General features: G+C 35.6%; 3 protein-coding genes across 4 annotated transcripts; 2 read left to right on the plus strand and 1 right to left on the minus strand.

The window, feature by feature from the left end:
• Positions 1 to 1,844: 1,844 nt before the first annotated feature.
• On the plus strand, positions 1,845 to 5,026 carry LOC106402293 (sucrose transport protein SUC4). The gene is made up of 6 exons (XM_013842999.3): positions 1,845 to 2,472; positions 2,986 to 3,713; positions 3,836 to 3,899; positions 3,980 to 4,023; positions 4,329 to 4,511; positions 4,608 to 5,026. Exons 1-5 carry the CDS (start codon positions 1,941 to 1,943, stop codon positions 4,485 to 4,487), a joined length of 1,527 nt encoding a protein of 508 aa, XP_013698453.1. The 5' UTR covers positions 1,845 to 1,940; the 3' UTR covers positions 4,488 to 4,511; positions 4,608 to 5,026.
• Positions 5,027 to 11,669: 6,643 nt separating this feature from the next.
• LOC106401371 (receptor-like protein kinase 7) lies at positions 11,670 to 15,131 on the plus strand. The gene is made up of 2 exons (XM_013841876.3): positions 11,670 to 14,401; positions 14,483 to 15,131. Exons 1-2 carry the CDS (start codon positions 11,857 to 11,859, stop codon positions 14,845 to 14,847), a joined length of 2,910 nt encoding a protein of 969 aa, XP_013697330.2. The 5' UTR covers positions 11,670 to 11,856; the 3' UTR covers positions 14,848 to 15,131.
• Positions 15,132 to 15,926: 795 nt separating this feature from the next.
• On the minus strand, positions 15,927 to 20,501 carry LOC106401593 (protein FAM135B). Of its 2 annotated transcripts, XM_013842130.3 has the most exons (15): positions 20,257 to 20,501; positions 19,829 to 20,137; positions 19,649 to 19,743; positions 19,386 to 19,540; positions 19,053 to 19,291; positions 18,893 to 18,947; positions 18,387 to 18,599; positions 18,153 to 18,286; positions 17,900 to 18,086; positions 17,763 to 17,822; positions 17,446 to 17,685; positions 17,066 to 17,324; positions 16,790 to 16,995; positions 16,640 to 16,690; positions 15,927 to 16,423 (listed from the first exon to the last, which is right to left on the minus strand). In XM_013842130.3, the coding sequence occupies exons 2-15, from the start codon at positions 20,005 to 20,007 to the stop codon at positions 16,121 to 16,123; spliced, it is 2,376 nt and encodes a 791-aa protein (XP_013697584.1). In that variant the 5' UTR covers positions 20,008 to 20,137; positions 20,257 to 20,501; the 3' UTR covers positions 15,927 to 16,120. The 2 variants fall into 2 exon arrangements, with proteins under 2 accessions (XP_013697584.1, XP_048613899.1); XM_048757942.1 differs by lacking the exons at positions 19,649 to 19,743; positions 19,829 to 20,137; positions 20,257 to 20,501 and having other exon boundaries at positions 19,053 to 19,306.
• Between the last annotated feature and the right edge of the window lie 884 nt (positions 20,502 to 21,385).

Genomic DNA, 21,385 nt, shown 5'->3' on the forward strand with positions numbered 1-21,385 from the left:
TATTTTAATATATCTATCTATTTTCTTAGATGATTACATAAAATAATTAAGTAACATAAACTTATATATGTTTAATTGACTAAAAATAGTTTATAATTAGTATTATTTAAATGTTTTATTTATTTTTCACATATTTAGTTTACTATAATATATTTCAATTACAGCAAAACAATATCGATAAATTATATTTTACTTATATAATATTATTTTCAAATACAATCATAATTTTGTTTACTGCTTATTTTTAAGAGATATTAAAAAAAAAACTAAAAAATAATTTAAAAATAAATATCGTTTGATCAAATAGTTACAAAATAGTTTAATGAGGTACATATATTATATTTTATCATTATTAAAGTTATTTATTTTCTTAATATTAAATTTTCTTTCATATTTTATATTTTTATGTTTGTGAAACTTAATATAAACATAATCAAAACACCAAAACAAATCAGAATTCTCATTTTTAAGATTACTTAAAATAAATTTCAGTTTCCATTCAATAAATCATAGCCATAGAGTTATTTAGAATTTATAAAATATTTTAATTATTGTAACTTCCTATTGATCATCGCTTTATTTTCTTTTTTTTTTTTAAACATCAACATATAATTTGATAAAAATTATGAAAATACATGCACATTTAAATGATAAACAAAATTTATTTGATTTGAATTAATTATAATAAAAAATAATTATACTTCATTTTGAATTTTAAAGAATATATGTAATTCAATATACTCACAAAATGAATGACTCGACTAATCAAACTTATATCTAAAATCATAGATTTAACTATGATAGAATATATAATTTTATAAGAATAGTAATTTATTTTATAAATATAAATCATAGGACAACTCAAAAAATATTAAAAATAAAAATAAAATATTAACCAACTGTTACAATTTAGTTCTTTTGTAAAATTTATATATATGCATGAAACTTTAGGATATTATCATTATATTAATTTATGTACTTTGGAATCATACACTTTAGTTTATTTTTATTTCATTTTAAGAACAGTATATCTTAAATTATGCATAATATTCATAAAATATATTTACATATCTAAGACAACAACCACCTAAATGCAAATAAAAAATTAGTCAAAAAATTTAATATATTTAGGATAAAAAATATTACAGATGAATTTAGAGATGCAATCCAATTTATCCAATGATAACTAAATTGACTATAAAAACAACAAAACTGATTAGATATAACATATATAAAATCATATGTATAATTAAAATAATATAATATTATTAATATAAATGATGCATATAAATTAAAAATTAATTTAAAATTAAAAGTAAATAGCAATCAATTATTATTATAGCATATGTATGCATGAGCAACGAAAAATAACGTAGTCTAAAGATAAAAAAGATGTTGCTATGTTAGAGTGGGGATTGGTTAAATGTTGCACCCTCTCGTGTTATACGCTTAAGCCGTAACGTAAAGCCGTAAAGGGATAAATCATGCACGTGTACGGTTCACACTGCCACTTACGTAAAGCCGTCAAGGGATAAATCATGCACGTGTACGGTTCACACTGCCACCTCGAACTCAATCGTTTGGTTCAGCTTTTGCACAAAAAAGAGAAATAAACAGAATACTTGACGTCGCTCTTGTGCCTACGTATAGTGAACGCCGAAAGTGGAAACTGACGAATGCCATTTTCCTCTTTTTGCGTGCCTTCTTTCAGGATAATACTTTTATTATTTACAAAATGGCCTCACTAAATTTAAAATAATTGAAAAACGAACCTAATTTTAGAAGTAGATTCTAAGACAACCCCAGACCACATGATGTTTATTAGTCCAATGATAGTTTAGTTGCCACCTTTTTCTCCACCACTTAGCTTTACTCTCAAACAAGTGTGAGATTCGGTTGAAAAAAGAAACAGAGAGAGAGAGAGTGTGTGTGTGTGTGAGATGTCTACTTCCGATCAACCTCGCCACCACCGACCGACACGCAACCGCCCACCTCTGCCACGACCGCCTAATCCTTCTCGTCCCGCCGTGGCACCTCGATCAAAGGTCTCGAAGCGTGTGCTTCTCCGCGTAGCTTCCGTCGCGTGCGGGATCCAGTTCGGCTGGGCGCTTCAGCTCTCGCTCCTCACTCCTTACGTGCAGGAGCTAGGGATCCCGCACGCTTGGGCCAGCGTGATCTGGCTCTGCGGTCCGCTCTCTGGCTTGTTCGTGCAACCTCTCGTTGGCCACAGTAGCGACAGGTGTAAGAGCAAGTACGGTCGCCGGAGACCGTTTATCGTCGCCGGAGCTGTGGCGATCGCGATCTCGGTTTTGATTATTGGACACGCGGCGGATATCGGGTGGGCGTTTGGGGATAGAGAAGGGAGGATTAAGCCGAGGGCGATTGTTGCTTTCGTGTTAGGGTTTTGGATCCTTGATGTTGCTAATAACATGACTCAGGGTCCTTGTAGAGCCCTCCTCGCTGATCTTACTGGTAATCTCTGCCTCTTTGTGTTCTAATTAACCTGTGTGATTTTGGAGATTCTTGTCACATGCAAAACATGGAATGTGCACAACTTTATGATTCTAGGACACTATTAGGTATTAATGTTATTATTATATACTTATCAAAAAAAAATTTATTACAAAAAAACAGTGTTCTAAAAATTGGTTTAAGCTGCTAATTATCGGATTTAGGTCAAAACTCAGTCTGTACGTTCAAAAAAATAGGTTCAGGCGCCCGCATAATCAATAATCACCTATATAATGCTTAATTACTGCCTAGGGATTTCTTGGACATTGCAAAAAAAAAAAAAAAAAACTCTGTTTTGGTTTACTTCTTGTCTAATCTGTTTATTTTTGAAAGATAATTAAAAAAATTATCAGTTATGCATTCAAAAAATAGGTATAATCAATAAAACGGTTAATTACTGTCTAGCATTTTTTTGAACATTGCAAAAATGTCCTCTGTTTTGGTTTACTTCTTGTCTAATCTGTTTCTTTTCAGAGAATGATAATCGCAGAACACGAGTAGCAAACGGCTACTTCTCTCTCTTCATGGCTGTTGGCAATATTCTTGGCTACGCTACTGGATCATACAATGGTTGGTACAAGGTCTTCCCTTTCACCAAGACCGTTGCATGCAATGTGGAATGCGCCAATCTCAAGTCTGCGTTCTACATAGACGTGGTCTTTATCGCAATAACTACCATCTTGAGTATCTCAGCGGCTCATGAGGTGCCTCTTGGGGCACAGGCCTCTGACGCACATGGGCAATCCAGTGGAACAGATGAAGCTTTCCTTACTGAGATACTAGGCACTTTCAAATATTTTCCAGGAAGTGTTTGGATAATTTTGCTTGTTACAGCTCTGACGTGGATTGGTTGGTTTCCGTTTATTTTGTTTGATACTGATTGGATGGGTAGAGAGATCTACGGTGGTGAACCGAACCAAGGCGCTTCGTATAGTGCTGGTGTGAGTATGGGTGCGCTTGGTTTGATGTTGAATTCTGTTTTTCTTGGGATCACTTCGGTGCTCATGGAGAAACTTTGCAGAAAGTGGGGAGCTGGTTTTATTTGGGGGATATCGAACATCATTATGGCTATTTGCTTTCTTGCGATGATCGCTACCTCGTTTGTTGCGTATCATATTGGCTACATTGGCCATGAACAACCGCCTGCTGGGATCGTAATTGCTGCTGTATTGATCTTTACAATTTTGGGCATCCCGTTGGCAGTAAGTTATTCCTGCAATGCATGACACTTTTACATTGATATTTTTCCTGCTCCTCCTTGTCCACATTGTGGAATTTATTTATTCTTATAGCTTTTACTGATGCTATTGTTACTCTTACGCAGATAACGTACAGTGTTCCATATGCGTTGATTTCCATACGTATTGAGTCCTTGGGCCTAGGTCAAGGTGTGCATCATTTTAATGTTCTTATCATTACTTCAATTCTACAAATGAGTGGTGTTTCTTATCGAACGCTGTTGTGTCAGGCTTATCCTTGGGTGTACTGAATTTGGCTATAGTCATCCCACAGGTATGCTCCGTTCAACCATCCTTTTAAATTTATTTGACACAAGTATATTCTTGTTTGAAGGGAGTCCATAAGGACCATAACCATGCATTAGTGAAGCAAATGGATTCTTTCTTTAGTTGTCATTAGTAAAAATCCATTTATTTGTTTTAGTTAGTTATGACAAGTAATAGGATATTTTTTTGTTTACTTTCCTAGTGCTGCCGACTGATGCATGTATTTCCTATGTTGTTTATGATTTTTTGACATCAAACTTAGTTCTATTGTTTAAATCACTGTGGTTAACTAACAATGGGATGTGTATGCAGGTGATTGTGTCTGTTGGCAGTGGCCCATGGGACCAACTATTTGGCGGTGGGAACTCACCAGCACTTGCAGTTGGAGCAGCTGCAGGTTTCATTGGCGGAATTGTAGCCATCTTGGCTATTCCCCGAACAAGGATTCAGAAGCCCATCCCTCTCCCATAACATCCTCTCTTTTTTTGCTATAAAGTATGTCGCAGTTCCCCCTTTTTCTTGTGTTACCAAACGTATAGCCAAGCACTTAAAAATTGTCACTGATTAATAAATCTTGTTAATGCAAAATAGACGAGACTTAGCGAAGGAACGCATAAAGAGTGGTGTGTGAAGGCATGGTGGAAGATTGGCAAGGAGATGCACCACTTATTGTGTGATCCTTGCTGAATTCGTGCAGTGGCCTTCTTCTCGTGTGACTAACTTAGCTGCAGCGTCTAGGACCTAACTCCCTCTGCTTCAGGGCTATGATCCTTGTGTCCACGAGGAGCAATAGAAGTTTACCCAACGAAATAATAACACATCATTCAGTTTGTTGTGAGGTATATGTTGGAACCCCCCAAATCGGGTTCTTCTCTGTTTCTTTGTTGTCTACCTAAGGTTTTACCACTTAACCACGTACTTGTAAATTAAAGTGATACCATGTCTACCAATGGAGAGTTTGTAACGGATGCTGAAATTTCTGAAAATTTTACAAGTTCTTTTTCCTGAAATAGTTCAAGAGAAGGCATCAGAGTAGGATATATAATAAACTATAGTAATAGGCATGATATGATATATCATTAGCAAGATTGATCATACTTTTGTGTGTACAATAGTACAAGTAATTGTTTTTCTGGTGTCGTCAAATCTGTAAACAAATGGATTATAAGCAAAAACTGAAAACTTATTCAAGCATGACTAAACTTTGTTGAGCTAGAGGGAATATTAAAAACACGTTGGTGTAATTTCATAACAAAAAAAATACAAATACATATGGGACCTCAGTATCTGTTGGATTTGGAGAGATCGGTCTTATCTTGTGATATAAAAGAAGTAAAAAAAACGTGGTGTTGCCAACTCAACGGAAAGAACTCTCTCATTCACAGTCAAATATGGCGGGTTTCGCACTTCAATATATAGTTCAATCCTTTCTAGAAGAAGGATACATTTTACACCTCCTACTCATTAATTAATAAATGTGACCTGCTATTACGAAAAAGATTTACGTCTATAAAATACTGTCGAATTTAACCATTTTTATACAACCATGAAATAAGTTTCGATTACACTATTACAGTACCGAAATTGTTAAGTATAATGTGTTGATGTCTTGTTCAAAACACTACGAGAATGAGAATTGGGGATATACTCTCAACGACGGTAAGAAATTAAATCCCAATAAATCACATAAGTTATGTCAATGATTGCAGTTAGCCCGGTATCGCAAGCACTACATTTTGGATATGTTAAAAATCCCATAATGTGTTATCCTTTTTTTTTTTGTAACACTTGCTCATTAATTAGAAAAAGAAGATCTCGGGCCCAAAGTATTTTAACCCAATAACGGGTCTGTTACAAGAGAAGAACGCAGAGATAGTTTTGCTAAACGATCCGCTTCGACATTTAGCGATCGGGAAAGATGAGAGAATGATATCTCGACAAAAACAGAAGAGATCCTTTGGATATCGTTAACAATACCAAATATCTCTTTTACCTGCATGTCGTTGTTGATAGTTCCGATGAGCGTTAAATTGTCAGAGAAAGCTTTGAATTTTTGATGCCCAAGTTCCACTACAGAGAGGAGACCAGATCGGAGAGCAATTGCTTCCGCTACTAGTGGTGAGGTGATCGATGCGAGGTTAGAAGATCCTTGATTGAGTTGCGTTCCGTTCCCGTCCGAGATGATCCAAGCGATTCCAGCCTTTTGTGCTCTCTTATCATAATGTGTTATCCTCATATGTGATAAAATCTTTTTGACGAGAAAAGAAAGACGACTCTCCACTTTATGTCATGTTTACATTGCATTCCTTTTTGATAAGAATTGGGTTGTTGTAAGCATTCACTATTGGCCATTGCTTCTACTTTAGTCGCCTTCGGATTACATAAGTGGGGAGTTTTTCTTTAAGTCATAACCTTTCTAGCTTTAGCTAAAAGAAATAAAGTAATTACTTTTTTGAATGAAACAAAACAATTAGCTTATATATATATATATATTTCAAGATTTTTACTTTAAAAAGGTACTTCAAAAATTTTATATCACAAAAAGTTATGTGACGTCCACCTTGTATTTGTTGATAAGTACATTTTCTCGTAATGTGCGTGCACACTGGCCCCAAAAAGTAATATATGCGCATGGTATCACAGTTCATTAATTCCAGACGGTATACACATGTGTTCGTGCAACTACCCAATAACCCAAACCAAACTTATTCGAACGTGCCGGTTACACACATTATATAAACACCACCTTGAGAACATTAGTCATTAGACTGCGATAGTCAAAACCATCCTTTTACTCTATTATATCATAGGTCCTTTTAGTATTTAGCTTAAGCGCTAGTTTGACACCTAAATTATACTATCTTATAATATCCATCCCTAGTTACATCACTTACACTTAAGTCACATAAACTCAATAATGGCATAGAAAACAATAGCAGAAAAAGTTTTCCCTTGCAAATTTTCAAAGATTTGAAACACATGTTCTTGTTTGCACTCACTGGTGTCTGCTGGCGTGGAATCAATCATTAATTGTCTTCAACTTGATCAGAATATGACCAATTTAATCAATCTCTCATTTTCTTACTCGTCCATATATTAACAAAAATATATAATTACTATTTATTTTAGTGTTTTATGTCGGAAAAGGAAGAGCACCAAAAAGAGTCCGTCAAGACTATATATATGAACATGAAATTATGAAGCAGCATAATTAAATTACTAGGTATATAGTACTTTTAGTACATTTGTTATATAATATAAATATATTTTCTGATTGTGAATTTTTGGACAAAAGTTATATATATATATATTTCCTAAATATTGAATCAAAAAATGTTATATGATTCCGTCTTAAGTACTAATTTGCAAATTCTATTATGTGTAACTTATAAAGTTGGTTTAAATTTGGTGATCTAATCTAAAGTTCTAGAATGAAATTTCATTTCAAATAAAATATAGTCATTTGGTTTAAGTAAAGGATTATAAGTCTTGCGACATTGTAACTACTTCCTAATTAACTTTGCAAAAGGCATGTAGTTGCAACTGGTGTAAATGGCGATGCATTAACAGTTGATTAAAGTTAATCCTACATGCTTTCTAGAATAACTAAATACTTAATTAACCTAAAACAAATCAACAAACCAAAATAATTGGGAAACAATGGCCCATGGACGAATTTGTCTATACAATACAAATTAGTATAGGAGACTCTTGAATGTAATTTTGGTTCCATTTGGTTTTGTTTATAGTTAAGTTTTCATTTTGTTAATATATATTTGGCATAATGTTTTTTAGTTTAGTTTTGTCAGTTGACGTTGCTTCATTATGAAAAACACTAATACATTAATACTGGTCTCCATTTCCATAACATATTATAGGTGTTTCTGAACAAGATTTTCAAAATAAACTATAACAAAATGTTTGCTTAGTCAATAGTCTATTGAGTAGAATATGATCCTACTCCCATGAACATGGGTTTCAGTTTTGTATATGAATTTCGTTAATATTTTTAAATTTCGTTCAATTTAAAGATTTCAACGAAATCCAAAACAATATATATCCCATAACAAATATGAACTTAAAGCATCTTCAGAAGAAACTCTATAACTTTAAATATAGAGTTTTTAATGAACTTCAAAACTTCAAATTTAGAGTTTTGATGAGTAAAATTTCAAATTTGAAGTTTTGAGAAGTGAAACTTCAAATTTGAAGTTTCATCTTTTCATTTGCATTTTGGAACTTATAATTAATTACACATCTCATTTATGGTTATTAAGTATTTTCTCTTTTATCGTTTTAATCTTTAAAAATTTTATTTCTCATAGTTATTTTAAATTTATTTTTATAAATTCAAGTTTTACTCATAAAATTAAATAAAAAATTTAAAATAAGATATATAATAATTTTAAACTATAATTAGAAAAAAAATACTACAAAAGAAACCTAATAAAAACAATTTTAAAAAGATACATGAATACATAATTATTACACAAATTTCAATATTACAACACCTCTAATAGTCTGTTAAATTTGTTCAGGAACCTCTAGAATCTCCAAAATATTGTCCAAATTTTTTTTTTGTAACCGAAGATGAAGCATTACGGAAATAATTTTATGGAATAATATGGTATTTGCTTGTAGTTTAATATTTAATTATGTATTCTATTTATAATTTTATATTTTACTGTAAGATTTTATTAATTAATATTGCTGTAATATTTTTATATGTGTGTTAGTTATTTATAAACGTTTTATGGATTTACATTAATTATGATAAATATAAGGATCATAATGCAAAATACAAATAATTTTGAAGTTAATTTTGAAATTTTACTTTTGGATAAGAATACTTAGAAATTTTTATATTTTTATTTTTTTTTGATGACAAAAAAAAGTTTTTTTTAGATGCTCTTACAAAGTATCTATCAAAATGCCTATTAATTCCACACATTTACTGTGACAGCGGCACAGCGCCATATATTATTACAAATTTACCATGACGCCATTGTTAAGTAAACAAATCTATATTATAATAGATGAGTTTTTGCTCACTCCTCAACGCTACACTCCTCAACGCGACACATCAGCATTTTGTGGATCCCACTTTTAAAAAGTATGAAAAAATATCAAGTTCATGGCTCAAACCCGGGTTATTGAAATATAAACACCAACATTTATACCACTAAGCTAAATGATACTTTGTACATTGATGGTCGAATCTAATATATATGTATGAAGGTCGGAAGCTCTTGCTTCTTCGGCTTCCTCTGAGGGTCGGGCCTACAAGTGCGTTATGGGTTTCATTTTTAAATAAGATTCATCACGTTATATGGAAAAAAACTCAAGTTTGCAACAATTATAGTTTTCTCATATTGTAAACTGTTGTCGTTTAACATGAGTTTGGGTTCTTTTCATCACTATCTCAAACAAGTCTGAGTTACAGAGTTGCGCCATGTGTCTGTTCGTAATCTATTTTTTCACCGGTGAACTCTTCATGTCCACATCTTAAATCGCTTGATCATAAATGTTCCTAATTTGTAGCCCCTATATAAATCCTATATATATGATTCTCATCTTTGATGAACCCAATCTGCATCTCCACAAAACTCATTGATTCCTCTTAGATTTAACCAACTTCTAGAAAATGTTTCTATCTGCCTCTCAAATTCGTCAAACCGGCGTCCCGGCGTCACTCAACCTTCGAATCTCTCCGTCTTGGTCGTAGTAGTCAAAGCATAGCATGTGGCTTCCTCGCTTCTGGGATTCCCTGAACTTCAAGAAAGACATGGAGTTTGTGGGAATCACGGTTCTCTTCCTTGATGAAAAGGTAAGTTAATCTTCGATCTATAACACTTATTTAACATAATTGTTTTAATTTATTTCCTGATTCTTTGTTGAATAATATTATTTGCAGATTCCGTGATTCATGGGTTTACTCTCGTCGGACGTGCTAATCATTATATGCCATCTTTGAAAGCTGGTTCCATTGTGAAAGTCGATCGTTTTGAGGTTTCTAGGTGCTCAAGCATGTACAAGATAACTGATCATCCATTCTTCATTCGTTTCATCTCACTAACCATTATTGATGAAGTCATCACGGGTGCTCCTGAGATCAATCTTCAGTCAATATTAGACTGTTCGACAATCTCCAAGTGATTGCGAACACAAACCTAAAACTCCCATGTATATTATCATATTGCATCTGAGTTTATATTATGTTTTGATATCATAACTGATATTTAAACTCACAGATGTGGTTAGGCAAATCCGTTCTGTCCAGGGCTCTGGCTTCACCAAAGAAACAACTCGAGTCGTTATCCGTCTCCTCATTGATCCGTAAGAAACAATCAACACATAATTTCCTTTATATTACTGTCTATATTGTGCTAACATCAATAAACAAAAATATTTCATACCCAAGATTTGTAGTCGTCTATTTATCTCCCTTACTTATCAATCTAATTTTACACAAATATTTATTTTACTGTTTAAAAGAAATCACAATAACCCAAACAATCAAAACACCAAAAACTAGAATCCCAAAAAAAGACGAATCATTAATGATCACCTCTCTTTTTGTCTAATCTTACAAATAAACTTCAAAACAAATATACCAAACCCATCAACTCAAACAAATATACCAAACCAATCAACTCAACTAAAACTCAACGACTCATACATTGAGCCAGCTAAACAAATATAAACTACACGGCCAAATATTTAACAATTTACAAACTTATTTTCACAGATGTTTACGAAGAAGATGAAGACGACAACCAAGATCAGTGAAATTACCTAAACAAAAAAGCAGAGTAAGTTACAAACTCTGATAAATACAACTAACAATGATTTTTTTTTACATATTACCCATCAAATCAAAGAGAAACAAACACAGCCACACCAGGAGATATATGAGACAATCCCAACAGACACAAAGACGTCAACAACATCTCCACCTGTTCATTCCTATTGTTTTATAAAAATAGCTTATGTGCTCAATGTCAACATGCCAACGCTATTGTCTTCTTATGAGAAATACATATATTCGTTTAAAACCCATTAAGACCTAAATACTAATTGTCACTCATTTTATAGTTATTTCTACAAGTCTTCATATATTTGTTTTAAAGGTCCGGTAAAAACAACAAGTTTAAAAGTAAAAAAACATATAACCAACCTAATAAGAATAAAAAATTATTATTTAATACACACAACTTACACAACTAAACTGGAGAAAAAATATCCAGAAACAAAAAGTGCTCTCAACAACCTTAATATAATTTATGTAATCTCATTAGTACAAGTAACAAATTAAAAAGACAAACAAACAATAAGTCTCAGTGACACAACAAGCAACAACAAGCAACAACACGAACTATATCAATCACATTACTAACACAATTTAGTCCTTCATGAGTAAAGAACAGTGCATACACAGTACATCATTACAACTCTAACTCTATAACAATAAAAAACTTAAAAAGCAATGATCAATCCAAAACGCAAAATTCACAGCTATAATAACCCTAACAAATATTGAGATAAAACAAGAAATATGTCTTGCAACTCCGCGCTCAATGCCCCTAGTATAAAAGGAAAGGAAAAAAAAATGATTTACAAATGACACGGTAAGGCAAAATTTGAATATTTAATGGTTACCACATACCAGCATCAGATAACAACTTTACTTCAAAGCGGCAAAGTCATTCTCGCGCTCTTCGCTCTCTCTCTCTCTCTCTCTCTCTCTCTCTCTCGCCGGCCAAAATTTTCCGATGTGAAAAACAAGCTTCCACTTAACTCAACCACCGTCACGCCTTATCTCCGGCTAAAACTCACAGATATGTCTCGGAGTTTCGGATTCTTCTCCTTCCTCGTCTTCTCTCTGTTCTCCTTCGTCTCCTCCAACGATCTCCAAGTCTTACTCAACATCAAATCATCGCTCCTGGACTCAAACCCCGGCGTTCTAGATTCATGGAAGCTGAACTCTGTCTCCGGTCACTGTAGCTTCACAGGAGTAACCTGCGATTCCACAAGCTCCGTTACAGAGATTGACCTCTCACGCCAAGGCTTATCCGGACAATTCCCGTTCGCTTCTCTCTGCGATCTCAAGAGCCTCGAGAAGCTCTCTCTCGGATTCAACTCACTCTCAGGAACCATCCCCAGTGATATGAACAACTGCACGAATCTCACGTACTTGGATCTCGGCAACAATCTCTTCTCCGGAACTTTCCCTGAGTTCTCCTCTCTGAGCCACTTACAGCATCTGTACCTAAACAACAGTGCGTTCTCGGGCGTTTTCCCATGGAAATCGCTACGAAACGCGAAAGGACTTGTCGTTTTGAGCCTAGGCGACAATCCCTTCGATACGACGCCGTTTCCGGAAGAGGTTGTTTCTCTGAATAGTCTGACGTGGCTCTACTTATCCAACTGCAGCATCACGGGGCAAATTCCTCCGGCGATCGGAGACTTGACGGAGCTTCGGAACTTGGAGATCTCCGATAGCGATCTCACCGGAGAGATCCCTCCCGAGATCGTGAAACTCACAAAACTCCGGCAGTTAGAGCTTTACAACAACAGCTTGACCGGGAAGTTTCCTCGCGGATTCGGCAGCTTGACGAATCTGACTCGCTTGGATGCTTCCATGAACTATCTAGAAGGCGATTTAACGGAGCTCCGTTCTCTAACCAACCTCGTCTCGCTACAGCTCTTCGAAAACAAACTCTCCGGCGAGATTCCGCACGAGTTCGGCGAGTTCGAAGATCTCGTTAACCTCTCTCTGTATACCAACAACTTAACCGGTCCTCTCCCTCAAAAACTCGGTTCAGTTTCTGATTTTGATTTCATCGATGCATCTGAGAATCAGTTAACCGGACCGATTCCTCCGGATATGTGCAAGAGAGGGAAGATGAAAGATCTTCTCCTCCTCCAAAACAATCTCACAGGCTCCATCCCTGAGTCATACTCCAACTGTTTGACTCTCGAACGTTTTAGAGTTAGTGACAACTCGCTCAACGGAACAGTTCCAGCTGGACTCTGGGGCTTACCGAAGGTCGAGATCATCGACTTAGCCGTTAACAACTTCGAAGGTCCGATCACCGTTGATATTAAAAACGCGAAAATGCTCGGAACGTTGTATCTAGCGTTCAATAAGTTCTCTGATGAGTTGCCTGAAGAGATAGGTGACGCTGAAGCTTTGACTAAGGTTGAGCTTAACGATAACAGGTTTTCCGGGAAGATTCCGAGCTCTATTGGGAAGCTTAAGAGACTTAGCAGTTTAAAGATGCAGAGTAATGGCTTCTCTGGTAACATACCGGCCTCGATCGGATCGTGTTCGATGCTCAGTGATCTTAACATGGCGCAAAACTCGCTGTCGGGAGAGATCCCGCACACACTTGGATCTCTCCCGACGCTCAACGCTTTGAATCTTTCGGACAACAAGCTCTCTGGGAGAATACCAGAGAGTTTGTCGTCTCTAAGACTTAGCCTTCTTGATCTCTCGAAAAACATGTTATCAGGTCGTGTCCCTCAGAGTTTGTCATCGTATAAAGGTAGCTTCGATGGTAATCCTGGACTCTGCAGCATGACGATCAAATCGTTTAACCGGTGCATCAACTCTTCAGGCTCGCATCGAGATACGCGCGTCTTTGTGCTGTGTATAGTCTTCGTTTTATTGATCTTGCTTGCGTCTCTTGTGTTTTACTTGTACCTCAAGAAAAGCGAGAAGAAGGAAAAAAGAACTCTAAGACGTGAATCTTGGAGTATAAAGTCGTTCCGTAGGATGAGTTTTACCGAAGACGATATCATCGATTCGATCAAAGAAGAGAACTTAATCGGTAGAGGAGGATGTGGCGATGTGTACAGAGTAGTACTCGGTGATGGTAAAGAACTAGCTGTCAAACACATTCGACGTAGTAGCACAGACTCATTTACTCAGAAGAATTTTAGCAGCGCGATGCCTATTCTCGACGAAAAGGAAGGCGGATCGAAAGAGTTTGAAACAGAGGTGCAAACACTAAGCTCAATACGTCACTTAAACGTGGTGAAACTCTATTGTAGCATCACGAGCGATGACTCGAGCTTGCTGGTATACGAGTATTTGCCTAATGGGAGCTTATGGGACAAGCTCCACTCGTGCAAGAAGTCCAATCTCGGTTGGGAAACACGGTACGATATCGCTCTTGGTGCAGCGAAAGGACTCGAGTACTTGCATCACGGATACGAGCGGCCGGTGATTCACCGTGATGTAAAATCAAGTAACATATTGCTAGATGAGTCCTTTAAGCCTAGGATTGCTGATTTCGGTCTTGCCAAGATTCTTCAGACCAACAATGGTGGTCTAGATTCCACTCATGTCGTTGCGGGAACGTACGGTTACATAGCTCCAGGTAAAGAGACTTATTAAACTCTTATTGATCAGTTTGTTATGGTGTTACATTTTTTTAACATCAAAGCCCTTCTTGTTGCAGAGTATGGATACGCGTCGAAAGTGAATGAGAAATGCGATGTGTATAGCTTCGGAGTTGTGTTAATGGAGCTAGTCACGGGGAAAAAACCGATAGAGGCGGAGTTTGGAGAGAGCAAAGACATAGTGAATTGGGTTAGTAACAATCTGAAGAGCAAAGAGAGTGTGATGGAGATTGTGGACAAGAAGATAGGAGAAATGTATAGAGAAGATGCGATCAAGATGCTGAGGGTTGCAATCCTCTGCACCGCGAGACAACCTGGACTTAGGCCGACGATGAGGAGTGTGGTTCAGATGATCGAAGACGCGGAACCGTGTAGACTGATGGGCATTGTGATTAGTAAAGAGAGTGATGTGAAGAGCAAATAAATAATTTGAGGACTGAGGACCAAATCTCTCCCTCACTGGTACTGGTTATGAAATCTTAGGTAATGTAATGTTCTCTGATGTAAACTATATGTAATTGTAGTTGCTATATCATAGTAGTTGCCCTTCCCAAAATTCTACAATTAGAATTAAACTATATCTTGTAATTGTAGAATTTTGGGAAGGGCGACTACTATGAAATCTTTTAGCGGCTAGTTGCACTATGCTTGGCTAAAAGAAATGCATATTCGGCTTATAAAATAATGACTACCAAACACTGCAAGCAATCAGTTTGTTATGACTTCTCAAAACGAAACCAAATCCAAATTGAGTTCTTGTGATGATGAAATGAAAACTATTATCGTGTAGCGGTTTAAAATAATGAAAGGATAACACCGTCACCCGTGATTCTTAAAAGTTTGTCAAATGTACGTGGGCTCAAGAATTATAGTTGCCGACTTTGACCAACATATAAAAAAGGAATTAAGGAAAAAGAGACGTATATATATGAGATATTCTCTAATTATGACACTCTATTCCTTTACTATCAGACAATAAGGCAGTGTATCAAAAGTTTCTTATACAAGAGCATAAAACATATAGTTTACATTTGAATTTTCTAGTAGATGGAGGAAATAACGTAGTCAAAAAACAAGTGTTGCACAATACCCGTAATAGAACAACCTTAATGCAGAAACCTTAATGCAGACAAACATCATAATTCCATCAGTTTATAATTGCATTATTTACAAAATATGGATAAGAAACTAATTCATCATATACCTAACACATTGCCACAAGACTGATCTTACAACTTCATATTTAAAAAGCTGTTTCCCCCACACCCATCTTTTTTGTTCCCTTGGTTTGCATTTCAATCCAAAGAATGCATCAACACAATAAGCCAATATTTAATGGAAAACTCAAAAGCATTTAACAATGTAATGCGATTAGTGTAGTGAAACACTAAAAAAAGAATATGCATTCATGAGAGTTTGTGGTTAAAAAAAAAAGAGTTAGTGGTTGACCAAAGCATGGCATAACCTTTGTTAGTGGTTTAACTTGATTTTTGTAAGCAATCATTACCATTAACGATCCAGAAGAGAATCTAGAAGCTATAATAAAGTTGAAACAATACAGAGACCAGAGTTGTGGTAAGCAACATACAAGATAACATAAAGCTAACCAAAGAACTGTCTCCTACTACTATACAACAGGTTTTAAATCTTTCTCTATCCCCAAAAATAAGAAACAACTATCCGTAAGCAAGATTTTGTCAGCGGAATAGATCTTGGAATGACCACATTACGAATCTTGCAAAGATATCAGACTCCAGGAACTCGATATGAGCAGCTCGACCGATAAACGAGTTGAGGTTACGACCATACAAGGTTGTGTCGAAGTTGACGTCGCAGCGCATGAACACTCTCTGGTGGTGAGAAGCTTTTAGTGTCGGCCCACGTATTTGGTCCATACAGTTATTAAGCATCTCCAAGAAAGCAACGCCTCTTTTTGAGTTGTCGGAAGAAGCTGGTTGGCACGACTCGATCCTAGCTGAGTGATATGGAACATACCCATCCTGTTATTATGAAAAAAAAGTATCGTTAGTTAGGAATAAATCTAGCAAGATATTTGTATTAAAAATTTCAACTAATTTTTTTTTTTCACAAATTTGGGAGTCTAAAAACTTTTTCTTCGCGCAAAGTGGGCTAATGTCTATGTAATTTTCTTCAAAATATTTCATTCGGCTTTGCTCAGAACCGGCGCTGCTTATAAATGTATTAATGGAATGTACCTGAGGAGATGACAGGAGAATTATATTCTTGAAACTGTCCAGCGTCTTTTGCTGCAAAGAGTTTCAAAAACTGACATTAGAACCAGAGAAAAAAAAATTGTTTCAAAACTGATACAAAAACTTGATGAAAATGTTAGGATCTTTATCTACCTTGCAGAGCTTGTAAAAGAAAGTGTTCTGGAGATCAGGATCATCAGTGAGCGTAAGCTGATGAATAACCTGAGTGCTCTTCAGCTTCTTCAGGAGCCAAAGTCCAGAATTAAACAAGGAGTTTGAACTGTATAGGTAACCCAAGTGTGGACCCGAAAGCGATAGATATGTGTGTAGATACTTCCTGTATGGCTCCATCAAACTATCTGCAACAACATAAGATATAATGATGAACACAAAACAGAAAATTTATCGAGATTCCTAAGAGCATTTTACCTGCTAGTGCGGCTCTGATGATGACATTGCCGATTGAATGTCCAACAAAACTCAGCTTAACGTTTTTCAAGCGACCGTATTTGGCATGTTTATCCATTTTCCTCTTGAAGAAAGAAACAACTTCATGTGCAAGCCTCTGTCCCATTTCCCTGAAATCTCCATGTGTTTTCTCCTCATTTGATTCAGACATGAGACACTCTATCTTCGGATCAATCATGAGCCACTGGTTCCGGATAAGCCTTAGGTCTAAGTGATGCCCCTATAGTAACCAACAAAAAAATCAACTTCAATGAATAAACAACAAATTTAAAAATACACATAAGCAAACGTTAAAAAGCAATTTGAGCAAAGGTACAATGATTAATCTAGAAGATACTTGCCTGGAAACCATGAACAAACACGACGATCTTCAGCTCACGCCCACTCTGCTGTGGATTATTATGTGTTCTTGACTCATTCTCGTCATTAAGTAAGCTAGAATCAATTTTATCAACATGTCTCATGGAGGATCTATCACTGAAAGTACGTTTTGGTGCATTCCAGACGCCCTCAATTATAACAATGGGAACTCTCATAGGATCACCATATATATGCATGTCCTGTATCCCCCGATTGTTTATCTGCACCCATTAGTTGTCACAGATGAATGTTTACAACTTAGAAAGCCAACAGTTAACTGAAACACTGAAAGACAAACCCGCATTTGTGCAATGCTTCGACGGTGAAGTTCAGCGCGGGTGGCTGCAACTTGCGCAGGCTGCATAAGAGCAAAAAGAATTGGATGAGTAGAGCCAAGCTTGCTTTCGGAAACATAGACTGTAAATTATAACTTACATCATTCAGTTTCAACACACTTGTGGTGGCTCTTTTGTGCGAACTGTGGTTTGAAGTATCATACATCCCACTAATAAAATGATGTGGCATTTCAACCTTGGAGTACACCATCCATATTGACCATTCAGCCCTTCGATCCCTTCTCCAGGTGTCACGAAGATATTCCAAGATCTTTGTGTTATTTTCCCTGGAAAGGACAAATAAGGTCAATGATCAGAATACAGTTTATGTTCATTTTCAGAAGATAACTTACCGATGAAACGCCAGAAAGGTATTCCAAAGATGATGGAGCTGGGTGCCTAGTAAGTGGAATGTGCGAGATAGATGCTCTTTTGAGAAGTTACGAAGCCAGTCATCACTTTCTAAATCAAATGGATTATTCAATTTCTGCGTCAAAAAAATGGAGAAACAAGCTCATATTCCAGAAGATGGTGAAACAAAATAATAGATAAAAGTACACACTCTGCTGCAAAATAAAGCCAAGGACCTCAAGATTGTTTTGTTGCTTGCCTTGTCCTGAGCCTTCTTCATCTTCAGCAGATTCAGGTAAAAGAGTGTTGTCCATAGTGGATACAAACTCAGACAAGTCGATTGTTTGACCAACTGCCTTGCTTAGTCTTTGCATTTCTTGGAGCAAAGTGTCACGCGCTTCAAGTAGGGATTTAACGAATGACACCAGCTTCTTGTCAGCAGAAGCAATCTGAACAGAAGCCAAGTGAGTTACAAAAGAATCAACAAAAGTATTGTTAGAGAAAGAAGAGGATATAACTTAAATAAAGTTCTTGTCAAATCATGCAACTTTGTAACATTTTATTAATTAACTGAAGAGTTGGGAATCAATTAGAAAATGTTTTAAGGAAAAAAAGAAGAAGCATTTACTACAAAGCAAAGAGCTGAGAGTAGTTTCGTTTGATGAGCATAAAGCAACAAATTAATTTGCTGAATCAAAGGAAGAGTTTGGCCATGATGAGAGGATAGTGAAAGAGCACATACTTTCTTGGAAGACTGAACACTGCCGCTGGCTAAATTTTTACCATTACTCGCATCACTGCACAAAACATACTCCCATATTAACTGAAGAGATGCATGAAACTCAGCAAAAGTGGAACTCAACAATGGTTGATGATGCAGAATCCAATTATAAGTAGCGTACCTTGACAAAACTGCAGGACGTTTGTAAGCAGCGGATTTCATGACACTGACGTGGACACTCACATCGATAAGAACCGCGTGTAAGGTATCAAAGTGCACCGGACAGTAAGAATGCAGGCCTGAGAGAGCTTTAGGAGGAACACGAAAATCATGCGCTGCTGCATGGAAAGCATCTATACTCTCTATAATAGGAGAGTATAAAAGCTCAAACCTCAATATAACAGCAGATGTAGCTGACCCCTGCATCATTCACAACTGCTCATTTACTCTTCTACTAGTCACTAAGATCAACAACAAGTCAGCAGCTAAGATAAGAGAAGAAAAAAGCTTTTACCTCAAATCTTTCCAATGGCATGGTGAAAGAGACCATCATGCAAAGACGAACATCCTGCCTAGCGTATTTGATGCGGAAGGGCTGTGATAAGAAACTGTTGTCTTTATCATCTATCTTCCACACTCCAGATGTGTCGTTGGAGGTTGAATCAAGAGCTGTGACCACAAAAGGCATATAGATTCTTATTCTAAAAAAGAAACTCTCTAAATAAACAAAAGATAAATGATTGAGAACAAATAGGTGATGGAGAGAAGAGTACCTACCTTCATACTGAACAACTCGTGAAGGAATCCCAGAGGAGTTGTTGTTGTTGTTATCACCATCCTCCCATCTCATGCTGATCTTTATTTGATACCATCTAAGAGAAGTAAAAGGTGATTCAATATACACTCAAAGCTGCTAGCTAAAAACAATTGAGCAAAGGTGATAGATAATAACGATACCCTTGCTGGAAAAGATCAAGGTTATGGAACCTATGGATATAAACAGCAATCTCCTGAACAGTGTCGACCATAAGCACAGGCTTAACCGCCCTGGCTGCTACGTAAGCCTCAGCATCAAGCGTCTTTGTCTGCCTACTTCTCTGGCTCAGTCCAATTAACCATCCAAGACGCCTTAACATATGGAGCCACACTCACATCACCCTTCTTATCAAAACTTGTGTGTTTCAGGATAATCAAAATCCTGAACCAGTTCTTGTATATCTCATCCTCTCAGATGCAAACTCATTTGGTCACACACAAGCTTAAACCCTGCAGATAGATAAGAAACACACACACAAAGAGAGCTGTGGGAGTCAATAAACAAGATTAATAGCGTTGACCAAAAAGTCAAAATTAGGTCAATGAGCTTGAAAAATATATATAATCACCAAATCTGAGGCGGTGGATTGCAATAATTGATAATGTCGAGAGCGAACCGCAACGTGAACCTTAAGAGATCTGAGGATACTGGTAGATAGGAAACCTAGACAAACCCTGAGCAGAAGAGGATCTGGGGAAAGTTACAGGACGATGATGGTAATAAAAGTTATCTCCAGGGACTCAATTTGATTTTTTGAAACTTTTTTTTAAGACAGATTTGATTTTTTTGTCTTTGTCGGGTTAAATGATGGATTAATGTTTATACGACCACACTAGTTCCTATGTCTTTTTGGCTCTATATGTTTATTGTCATATCGATTTTTTTTTTTTCTTGCGCCGAATCGACCCGCCATTTTAACGGCCTAAGATGAGTTAACGGCCCGTTTTATCTGCGTTATTTAGAAGGGCCATGTAAGAGTATAATGAGGGACAACTTTGATTCATATGTATTTTTTAAAAAATGGATGTAATTGACATATTCCTATAAAGTCATGTTACATTTAATATCTAATTTTATCATTTAAATTTTGGGTCTACCAGAAATTTTTATTGGGCTATCAATAATTGGATTTAAACAACAGATGATCCATTGAATTTATGGATAATATAAATTAAATAAATATAATTTAATGTTGTAATACTATACATCTATATGCTAAATATTTAAATATTTGTCGATGTTAACTTTTAAAATTATAAATATTTTTTTTAAATAACAAAAATTATATTATCTAACAATGATTAATCTTTACTACCTTAAACCAATGAAAATAATTTTTAAACTATATAGTTTATTTTTAAAATTAAACTATATAGTTTATTTTAAAAATTAAACAGAAACTAAATGTTTAATTATTTACTCGATAATATAAATCTATGAAACGAAAAGTTTAATTTTTTAAAAACTTTATAAATTTGTGAAATGTTACAATATCTTTGAATATGACAATAAAATAATATTTTACTAATCTTTATATATATAGTTATGATTTAAATAATGAAATAATAATCCGAAAATATATATATAGAAGAAGATACAAATACATGTAAAGTTTGAAAGAATCTATTCAATGAAAAAAATATACAGTAAACTTATTATGTTTTAAAAATTGATAGATGTTTTAAAAATTGATAGAC

Source organism: Brassica napus, chromosome C5 (genome assembly GCF_020379485.1).
Source record: "Brassica napus cultivar Da-Ae chromosome C5, Da-Ae, whole genome shotgun sequence".
Taxonomy (NCBI): domain Eukaryota; kingdom Viridiplantae; phylum Streptophyta; class Magnoliopsida; order Brassicales; family Brassicaceae; genus Brassica; species Brassica napus.